At 43.0% G+C, this 11284-nt stretch overlaps 1 protein-coding gene and 1 long non-coding RNA gene across 2 annotated transcripts; both read left to right on the top strand.

Moving 5' to 3' along the window:
* The first annotated feature begins 10 nt into the window (after positions 1-10).
* LOC125383504 lies at positions 11-3104 on the top strand. Its single transcript, XM_048401828.1, has 2 exons — positions 11-483; positions 2259-3104. The coding sequence occupies exons 1-2, from the start codon at positions 260-262 to the stop codon at positions 2491-2493; spliced, it is 459 nt and encodes a 152-aa protein (XP_048257785.1). The 5' UTR covers positions 11-259; the 3' UTR covers positions 2494-3104.
* A 1988-nt stretch (positions 3105-5092) lies between these two features.
* On the top strand, positions 5093-10824 carry LOC125383505. The gene is made up of 2 exons (XR_007222782.1): positions 5093-7045; positions 7188-10824. It is a non-coding gene; the product is annotated as an uncharacterized LOC125383505 (long non-coding RNA).
* The last annotated feature ends 460 nt before the right edge of the window (positions 10825-11284 follow it).

Genomic DNA, 11284 nt, shown 5'->3' on the forward strand with positions numbered 1-11284 from the left:
AATCACAAGAACTTAGGGCTCTAATTCTCACCAATTCCTCAACAAAACAATTCTGGAAGGTTTTACGATGCACTTAACATATCCCTGAATAGTTGTATGCAATGTTCTCTCGACTTTCTTGAGACGTGATGCACTTGTTGAGGTAGAAATATATTACTTTGGCACATATATAACATGTTTGACTTGATCTTTCATGCAAAGCATTCATGTGAACAAACACTTTGTTCCCATATTTTGTTTTTTATGTTGAATTTTTGTCATGCTTGACTCTGCTGTTTTTAAGTTGCATGCCTGTGCTTGCCCTTATTTGCTTACCCAGCATGCTTTGCCTAATGCTTTCCTCATGCTTCACTCACATTTTACAGGAACTATTTTCTCCGTGACAGGAAACGCTCCCCCCCAGTTACATCGACTTCCAAGTGAATATGCCTGCCCACCTGCCCATATGCCCAGGGCCAAACAGCCAGCTCCTGTTCAGTCACAGTAAGTACAGCAAACCTGAGCCTCTCAACCCCACAGTCACACACCTCCCCCACAGTCACACACCTCCCCCGCATACCAACGCCTCCATCCCTCAGACCCACACCTCCACCCCACTATTACACACCTCCACCCCACTATTACACACCTCCCTCCCACAATGACATACCTCCACCCCACAATGACACACCTCCACCCCACAATGACATACCTCCACCCCACAGGCCCACACCTCCACCCCCACAATGGTACATCTTCACCCCACAATGACACACCTTCGCCGCACGGACCAACACCTCCACCCTTCACAAGGGGAGGGACGAGAGAATCATTGAGTGGGAGGGTATATGGAATCATTGAGGAGAGGGTATATTGAATCATTGAGTGGGGGAGGGTATATGGAATCATTGAGGGGGGAGGGAATATAGAATCATTGAGGGGGAGGGTAGATGGAATCATTGAGGGGATGGAATATAGAATCATTGAGGGGGGATATAGAATCATTGAGGGGTAGGGAATATAAAATCATTGAGGGGGAGGGTATATGGAATCATTGAGGGGGAGGGAATATAGAATCATTGAGGGGAGGGAATATAAAATCATTGAGGGGCAGGGTATATGGAGTCATTAAGGGGAGGGAATATAGAATCATTGAGGGTAGGGAATATGGAACCATTGAGGGGTAGGGAATATAGAATCATTGAGGGGAAGGGAATATAGAATCATTGAGGGGGAAGGCTATATGGAGTCATTGAGGGGGAGGGAATATAGAATCATTGAGGGGGAAGGTATATTGTGTCATTGAGGGGGAGGGAATATAATCATTGAGGGGGTGGGTATATCGAGTCATTGAGGGGAGGCAATATAAAATCATTGAAGGGGAGGGAATATGGAGTCATTGAGGGGAGGGAATATTGCATTGATGGGAGGGAATATGGAATCATTGAGGGGGAGGGAATATAGAATCATTAAGGGGGGAGGGTATATCGAGTCATTGAGGGGGAGGGAATATAGAATTATTGAGGCGGTGGGAATATAGCATTGAGGGGAGGGAATATGGAATCATTGAGGGGAATATAGAATCATTGAGAGGAAGGGTATGTGGAGTCATTGAGGGGAGGGAATATAACACATTGAGGGGAGGGAATATGGAATCATTGATCATTGAGGGGGAGGGAATATAGAATCATTGAGGGGGAGGGAATATAGAATCATTGAGGGGGAGGGTATATCGAGTCATTAATGGGGAGGGAATATCGAGTCATTGAGGGGGAGGGAATATAGAATCATTGATGGGGAGGGAATATAGAATCATTGAGGGGGAGGGTATAGCGAGTCATTGAGTGGTAAGGAATAATGAATCATTGAGGGGAGGGAATATAACACATTGAGGGGAGGGAATATGGAATCATTGATCATTGAGGGGGAGGGAATATAGAATCATTGATGGGGAGGGAATATAGAATCATTGAGGGGGAGGGTATAGCGAGTCATTGAGTGGTAAGGAATAATGAATCATTGAGGGGAGGGTATATCAAGTCATTGAAGGGGAAGGGTCCTGTAATCCCCCTGCATTCCAGCTCTTTTACATCTGGCACAAAATAAATACAAAATCAAAAATAATTACATGTGTTTGTTGGGAAAATATGAATGTATGATAGTATTTTGATGTTGTTTCTATGAGTTAATGAGATCGATCTGCCCACTATTCTACACTAATGTGACAGCTGGGGCCATCAGATATGGTTAATTAGTATTGGATGTGTGTGTTGTTTCAGTGGAGATGTGAATGATATTCCCCTGCCCGCTCGGCGCGAGGGACTGCGAGAGAACCAGGACCTAAACAAGGAGAACAATGGAACGATTGTGGGCAGTTTAAATGAGGAGCACGTCACCATACTCGTAGACCGGGGCTACGATCGCCTCAAAGCAGTGGAGGCCTTGAGAGTGTCGCACAACAACCTCAAAATGGCCGAGGACATTCTGGATACGTTTGTTAAAAACAATCGATGAAAAAAAGTAGGGAGTGTGATGATTCTACCAACCACCAGGGGGCACTGTCGCCACGTTTGATACGCCTGGACTGATTGTATTGAGAAGAGACGTGGGCAGAGTGCCATGTGACTTGAGACTGTTCTGCTGTAGACGTGTCGTAATCAAATAATTTATACTCACTCTACAATCAAAGTGAGGCTGCCTCGGTCTGGTCCTACCCCTCGCAGGTTCCTGGGGTCGTGTGGCGGAGAGTCACTTATGCTTTTAGTACGTTAGTATTTATGTCCGTATATCCCATGAGGCTGTGACTCTATTCATTTCAGCCGCACCAAGAGAGGAGACTTTTCTACTTTGTTTCTGTCACTGTAACATTGGGACACGCCCACAAGTTACGTTTTTGTCACTGTAACATTGGGACACACCCACAAGTTCCGTTTTTGTCACTGTAACATTGGGACACGCCCACAAGTTACATGTTTCCGTCACTGTAACGTTGGGACACGCCCACAAGTTACATGTTTCTGTCACTGTAACATTGGGACAGGCCCACAAGTTACATGTTTCTGTCACTGTAACATTGGGACACGCCCACAAGTTACATGTTTCTGTCACTGTAACATTGGGACACGCCCACAAGTTACATGTTTCTGTCACTGTAACATTGGGACAGGCCCACAAGTTACATGTTTCTGTCACTGTAACATTGGGACACGCCCACAAGTTACATGTTTCTGTCACTGTAACATTGGGACACGCCCACAAATTGCCTATTTCTGTTGCTGTAATGTTGGGACAAGTATGCCATTCTTCAAGAGCTGGTTTTTCTCTTTGAATTGCATATCCACACGCCAGATGCACCTTTTGATAAACATGCCCTGGCCACTTGTACAAAGCATGTTGTTCGTCAAGCTGACACTCTGTTTACCATTTAGCCTGGTCAACATACTTGTAGGTGGGCATCTAGATCATACCTTTCATGATAGATGTGTTCATGAAGATTTACTAAACTGTTCATGATATTGGTACGAAGATAATCCTGACAATTAACTTGACAGCTGAATATCTTGATTATTCATGAAGAACAGCTGCACAGGTGAATATCTCAGTGTCAATAATGATAAATACGGTAACTATTACTGTAGGCGAACTTCTAGATAATCTTTCATTAAGAATGTGTTCATTATAGCTGGTTATGCCTCTATTAAGAATCTTGCTATTCCATTGGTTATTCCGTACCACGTGACAAAAAAATACGTTTCAATGTTGACCCCCAAATCACGTGACTGACACTGACCTCAAACATTGACTTGTCACATGATCAGTATTGACTTGTCACATGATCAGTATTGACTTGTCACATGATCAGTATTGACTTGTCACGTGATGAATATTGACTCGTCTGCTAGGAAACAAGATGGCGTCCGGTTCTAACATTTTATGGTTCGTGGGTAAATTATTGTAATGAAACAGAAAAGTTTAAGGGTACATGAACTTTAGATTATATTTCGGTTTAACAATACGAATGATCAAGAGTAGTTAATTGTATATTGAAGGTAACATCTCGATACTGATAATGATAGATCTGAGTTGACCTGTGACTTCCGTCACTTGGACACACCCAGAAACCTTTGGTCGAGGGTTTAAATCTTTGTTCACTCCGATTATGTTTCTAGGTTCGTCAGCTCATGGGTTTCACCAGAGTGCTAAACGTCTGAGACCTGGCTAACTTCCTGGCTTTGCCCCCACGTCAAGTTGACACATGGAGTATAACTGAAATTCTCTTCAAAGCAATGTTGGGGGCACGGGTGGCCCAGTCGTCTAAGGCGCCGCGATTCGCTGTGCAGAGTTGCGTCCCTTGGGCAGGCCAGAAACCTATGACTGTGGGTTCGAATCCCGGTTCGCCCCGATTATGTTTCTAGGTTTGTCAGCACCATACCCGTGCTCGTTGGTTTCACCGAAGTGGTAAACGTCTGAGACCTGCATCACTTCGGGCTTTCCTCCCACATTAAGCTGACTCACTCACATTCAAAGCAATGTTAAAGCCAACTGACTCCAAGTCGTCTCAAAAAGGCCGTAGTGTTCTCACCAAGTTAGCTTTATTGTGGTCATCTCATACTGGGATTTAGCAGGCACAACAAATTTCCTGGCATCTATTGCGTACAATGGGACATACGTGTTATAGGATAATCCTATGTTACGAGGTACTGTAAATCTTGAAGTTAACGCGAGCATGAATTAAATGATAAAATGCGAGTGGTCTTTGTTCGCATTAATGAAACTTCGTATTTATGTCTCCAAAATGACTATCAACAATATGACTTCGGATAGCGCACACTTTGGATAGCGGAAATACCAACCTGAATATATACACAAACATGGTTTATTGAGCAGCAGTTGTAACAAGTACATAACAATGTCATTTAAAGAATAGGAATTACACAAAGGGCATCCGGTGAGTTATCACTGCTGGGGTCAAGAGTTCTACCCACTCGTGTCAAACTAGGCATCATTGACCACTGTTTGATTGGATTAGGGTAAGGATTCCTATCATTCCACTGGGGATGGGGTGGGGGGAGTCGCATTGATTTTGAGTCGCATTTTTTGGCTAGGGGTCAGCAGTCGTATTAATTTGGAGACACATTAATTTCCAGATTTACAGTATATTGTTTGTGGTGTTCATCACTGAAAATGAAATTCGGCATTGATTCTGGGTGGGTGTGTCTTTATTCTTCCAAATACCTGCAAATAGTGCGTGAATTTGTATGCATATTTATGACATGTTTATTATTGGTTTTTTTTGTAAAATTTCTCTTACGACTACCCTCCTGATTTCTGATTTCTGTAAATCTCTGTGAGACCATTTGATCTAGTACATACCTTCTGATAGAATAGACAAGATGGGTGATCAGTTGACAAACGCTGATAGGGGCACCTTGACCGTACATCCCCACTGCGTCTATGCTATGCTAGAATATACAGATTCCTGCAGGATATGAGTATCAATTGAGATAACGCTGATAGGGGCACCTTGACCGTACATCCCCACAGCGTCTATGCTCATTGCTGTGCTAGAATATACAGATTCCTACAAGATGGGTGTATCAATTGAGATAAAGCTGATAGGGGCACCTTGACCGTACATCCCCACAGCGTCTATGCTATGCTGGAATGTACAGATTCCTGCAGGATATGAGTATCAATTGAGATAACGCTGATAGGGGCACCTTGACGGTACATCCCCACCGCGTCTATGCTGTGCTGGAATATACAGATTCCTGCAGGATATGAGTATCAATTGAGATAACGCTGATAGGGGCACCTTGACCGTACATCCCCACAGCGTCTATGCTGTGCTAGAATATACAGATTCCTGCAGGATGGGTGTACCAATTGAGTAATGCTGCTCAACATTTGCTAAGGACCACACCATTGACTGAAGATGAATGTTGTTCAAATGTTGAGTCGTATATTATTGCATTCAAAATAGGAGCATCTTTAACTTGATAAGTCTCCTGTAAGAGTCGGGGGCACAGATGGCCCAGTTGTCTTAGGTGCCGCGATTTGCTGTGCAGTGTATGATTGTGGGTTCGAATCCCGGTTCACCCTGATTATGTTTCTAGGTTTAGTGAGCACCATACCCGGGCTGGTGGGTTTCACCAAAGTGGTAAACATCTGAGACCTGCATCACTTCGGGCTTTCCTCCCACTTTAAGCTGACAAGAAGTAATATAATTGGAATACTGTTAAAAGCTGAGTTATGCCATACTCACTCACTCACTCACACAGCCTAGGCACTAGAAGGTTGCAAACACGGTTTGTCTCAACTTGGACTGGCTGTTCTGTTGAAAAAAACATGCAAACGGCGTAGTCCTGTTGTGGCTGAGTTCTTTTGGAATGTCAGAGTTCTTCTGTCGTGATTAATAAGGTGTGTTGACCAGAATAGGTAGGATAATGTACACAGCTGTCTAGAACTGCAATTTCACACAGGAATTATTTGTATTTTGCATTTGTTAATTGACACTTATTAACTACTGGGTCATGCGCTATAAGATGATACGAGTGCTGCGACTATCGTAAGTCGACGATAGAATTTCAACAGTGGAAGGAGGCCCTGAATTCTGTGTTGCGGAAGGAAACTAGCTTTGGGATCAAGACTGACGTTCCAGATGACATAAATATTGTCAGATAAGGTTTTTATTTGCTGTTGTTCACCTTTGAAAAATGACAAATTCCTACCATTCGACTGGACATTTTGTTCTTAAACTGAACTATGAGATGTCCTCAGTCTCTGTTACAAGCAGCAACACAGGTTCAAGGTTATCTTAACGAGGTAGGTAATCAGTACAAGGCCCTCATTTGCAAACTTAAAAACTTTGCATGAAACTATATTTTCCTTGGAATATACTATATATTACATGTGTATATTAATGGGAAATACTAAACATCTAAGTGTGAAATAAGTAGTTGAGTCTATCATTATAGGCCAATGCGATATCTTCTTCCTTGTACATGTTAACCAAAGTATTATTTGCACTCACATCGGCAGTGTCCTCCACACTCTACAGGCCCTGGTTTAAGGGCCAGGGGTGGCCCTGGTTTGAGGGCCAGGGGTGGCCCAGGTTTAAGGGCCAGGGGTGGCCTGGTTTGAGGGCCAAGGGTGGCCCAGGTTTAAGGGCAGGGTTGACCCTGGTTTGAGGGCCAAGGGTGGCCCAGGTTTAAGGGCCAGGGGTGGCCCTGGTTTGAGGGCAAGGGGTGGCCCTGGTTTGAGGGCCAAGGGTAGCCCAGTCACCTAAGGTGCTGCAGTGTGCTGCAATTCCTCCCTCAGGCATGCCGTGAACCTGTGATCATGGGTTCGAATCCTAGATCCACCTTGATTGTCACGGTGTTTTCTGTACCATACCCGTGTTGTGGGTTTCACCAGAGTGGTAAACGTCGAAGAACTGCATCACTCTGTCTTTCCTCCTAACACAAACTGAAACACCATGTATATTACTCAAAAAGAAGTTAAAGACAGCCCAATGTTTTCTTATGACTATAGTTAGTCTGTCATGGCTGGTGGGTGCACACAACCTTCCATTTGTGGGTGTTCTTTGACTTGTTTTGAGTAGTATATGTGAAATACTGTTCACAGTTGTGTGAAGCACAACCGATTTACTAGCACCTTGCATCTGTACTGGCAGTGGGCTAGTGTTAATTGCCATATTAAACTGTATATTCATGTCTTGGACCCTGAACTTTGTCGGATCTGGTGCTGAAGGCTGCTGTCAGGCCCAAACTTAAAACTCTATGGTTATAACTGTCATACAAAGTTACAATCTTTTTCCTATTGTTTTGCTATTGTGCAGTGTTTTTCCCATTGCTGATACCATGGATACTCTGATTTCTGTCATGACTTCATGGAGGCAGTACATGCTCCTTTTTATGCTCCATTCGTCAAAGCTTTGGAAAATTTGGCTTTGACATTGCATGGAAACCATGACCTAGTGCTTATGACCTTAACCTTGTGCTTATGACACTGGACTTTGTGCTGATGACCTTGATCGAGTGTTTACGACCTTGACCTTTTTCGCTGCCCCAGCAATTACTGAATAAGGTGGAATCTGGCTGAATCAATTCAGGTTTGAGCCTGGGACCATTGAAACCAGTAAGTTAGTCAGGACAATTGGGAGTGTGTATGTTTTATACGGTTGACTTAGAACATATGTTACACACAAGGCATGCCCTCTTAGCTAAAGTATATTTTGTAATTTTTTTATCGCAACTTTAACTTTTATTGTGACGGCTTGATGTTTGTATCCCCCTGCCATACCTAATGTATGGTGATCTGTTAAGGTCATATTTTCATAGGATTTGTTTTTTTTCCATTGGTATTCATGACCATTGAGTCTGTTATTGTTGTTTATATGCTGGCTCACAAGCTGATCCAATTCTTATTGTATGACTGTTTTGACAGTGCTATGTATATTGTTGTTTTTTTCTAAGATATGTCCACTGTTATATATACATACTTTCTACCGGGCGGTATGGCTCATATCCCCCTCCATGCAGTACCCTCTCCTGTACATATACAACTGTTTATACCCTGTGTACAATGTTTGTTACTTGCTGTCCTCACTTCCCTGTACATAAGCTATCATCATTCATGGAGGCTGCTGACTCCTTGTCATTGTCTTGGATACATTTCAAATTGTTCATGTATGTCAAAAATAGTTTGGCTGGAAGATGAATGTCCCAAGATTGAGTTATTTTTTAACAGGGCCTCGATTTCATAATCAACTCACACCAATTTGTAAAATATTGCATTACTACATTTGAAGGGCACTTGGCCTTGGTTTGGCTGGCAGTTCCAGGAACACTGTCCCTCCTGAACTATAAGGGTAAATGTAAAGTGGCTTGGTAAAGTCACAGTGACGGTGTAGGACAGGCTGAGTGAGGGGTGGGGAATGTATTTCCAGCCAAACTATATTTTTCACCAACACTAATCTCTGGCCACAAGAAATTAATTATTACATTATGATCCAAATTTATCAATGTAGTGAAGGAGGAGGGGGTTTTATTTTTAAAAACATCATCTTTCAAGGTCACGATTGAAAGTGAGCGTATGTCGTTGTCTGCTGGTCTGCTTGTCTTCTGTAAAATTCTCCTCCTCAGAATCCACAAGACCAATGAAGCTGACACTTCACATGTTTATTCCCAACAATGATGGCACTGAATCTGTTGAAGAGGTTGGAATCAGTTTTTCAATATGGCCACCATGGCAGCCATTTTGAAAAAGATATTTATGACCATTACTCAGTCATTGTTCAATATGTGATTAAAGTTATTATCTAGTTAGCTATCTGTGAGTCATGCTGTTAAATCTCTCCATGTGCTGTAAAACTTCTATGAAAGGGGCGGTCGGGTAGCCTACTGTAATGCCGAAGACCCGGGTTCGATTCCCGACATGGGTACAATGTGTGAAGCCCATTTCTGGTGTCCCCCGCCGTGATATTGCTGGAATATTGCTTAAAGCGGCGTAAAACCTCACTCACTCACTCACTCCTATGAAATTGTAAGACTTTGTCATGTATGTTTCCCCTTTAGATGACATTTTGGTCAATTCATTAGACTTTAGTTCTAGTGTTTAGTATTTATACAGAGAATAGATGAAAATCAATGCAGACAGCAGAATTAGGTTCAGACTGCCTTTGTTTTTTAAAACTGTTGCGTACATATCCAGGTGAGCTACAGTTCCCTGACACTATTGTTTTTGTAACAGTTCTGTTATAATGAAATATGAAGGTGAGAGGACAGGGTGATAATGTAGCAATCAATTTTTGTTGGCCTTTGGTGTTTATATGAGTTCTTGAAGCTGTACTTAATACAATGCCGCTTGGTTGCCCTGCTTGCAGTGTTCTCATGACCTGTCTCATGCCCTGTACATCCAGCATCACCCACCCCCTCCAATCACAGGACCTGATTCTTCAAGCTCCCTCCCAGCGCTTGACACCTTCGTTACGCTCTCGGTAACATCGCTGTCACCAGTAGGGGCACGCCCATTACAAGAATCTTGAAATTTGCCCTCTAATCCCATATCATAGTGAATTTTGAAAAGGTTTATGACTGACCATAATTTGCAGATGAATTTACCATTTTGTTTGTTTGATCAGATTGGTTCACAATTGCAGACAAATGGAAAATCAACCAACTTCCCCCTTACAGTCTAACAATATCAATTACATGATAGTTGTCATGAAACGCAAATTCAGATTGATAAACAAAGAAAATAATATAGCAAGCGTAAGAGTATCCACGTCACGGCATTATCACTTGGTTGTAAACATAACGGTCATTCGGCTGTGAATTCAACTCCATGCATGGTTGTGGCCACGCATCACAGTGGGGAGGTTTGACTGGTGGCAGTGATAGTATAGAGAGCTCCGGGGTATCACTGTGAGGAGCTTGCGGATTCTGGTCATATTCCACATCCTGTCACCATGGATACTACAATCAAATATTGTCACAATATGTGAAATGGCCTTCAGGTATTCCAAAGAAATGAAATTGGGCACCAAGTGCTAAATATGTTCCGTTTTAGGTCCATATGTGGCAGTTTGTGGAATTGGTTTTTCATATTCACTAACCACTGTTATGCAAACCTTTGCCACTATAAGTGGTGTATAAATGTGTATATTGCCAGTGTGGTGTATGTCTAGTTATCTCCAGTGTTCACTGAGGGTACTGTGTGAAGGGCTGATGTCCCTGCCACCTATCCTGCTTGACTGCTGTATATGAAGTTGTGGGTGGCCTCTCGACGCTCACGGCTCCCATGCATGTATAAAGAAAATGCATAAATGTTTCAAACCATCAACCCTTTGCTGTTGTTATTTATCTGCGTGTGATCCCCAGCTCCTCGTGAATGAGAGGAGAGAGAGAGACAGAGAGACTGTTGGGGCTCATTCGACGACTGAACTTGGTTGGTTGGTTTGTTGTTTACCGCCGCACTCAGCAATATTCCAGCTATAGGACGGCGGTCTGTAAGTAATCAAGTCTGGACAATCCAGTGATTGACATCATGAGCATCGATCCATGCAATTGGGATATGATGACATGCATCAACCAAGTCAGCGAGTCTGACCACCCGATCCAGTTAGTCGCCATTTATGACAAGCATAGTCGCCTTTTACATCAAGCATGGGTTGCTGAAGATCTATTCTACCACGGATCTTCACGGGTCTGGAAGGGCTTGTATATCACAAGACTGAAGGATATGTAATAGGACTGTCCTTGTTAATGACATTGATAATAAAAAGATTGACAATATTTGAATA

The sequence above is a fragment of the Haliotis rufescens genome, unplaced genomic scaffold, assembly GCF_023055435.1.
Source record: "Haliotis rufescens isolate VD_foot unplaced genomic scaffold, xgHalRufe1.0.p SCAF_237, whole genome shotgun sequence".
In the NCBI taxonomy this organism is placed as follows: domain Eukaryota; kingdom Metazoa; phylum Mollusca; class Gastropoda; order Lepetellida; family Haliotidae; genus Haliotis; species Haliotis rufescens.

Bases quoted from the DNA above. Each gene is read 5' to 3' on its own strand.
- LOC125383504 (XM_048401828.1), top strand. From the start codon at position 260: ATGCTTGACTCTGCTGTTTTTAAGTTGCATGCCTGTGCTTGCCCTTAT. The intron at 484-2,258 runs GTAAGTACAGCA...GTGTTGTTTCAG, and splicing joins CCAGCTCCTGTTCAGTCACA to TGGAGATGTGAATGATATTC.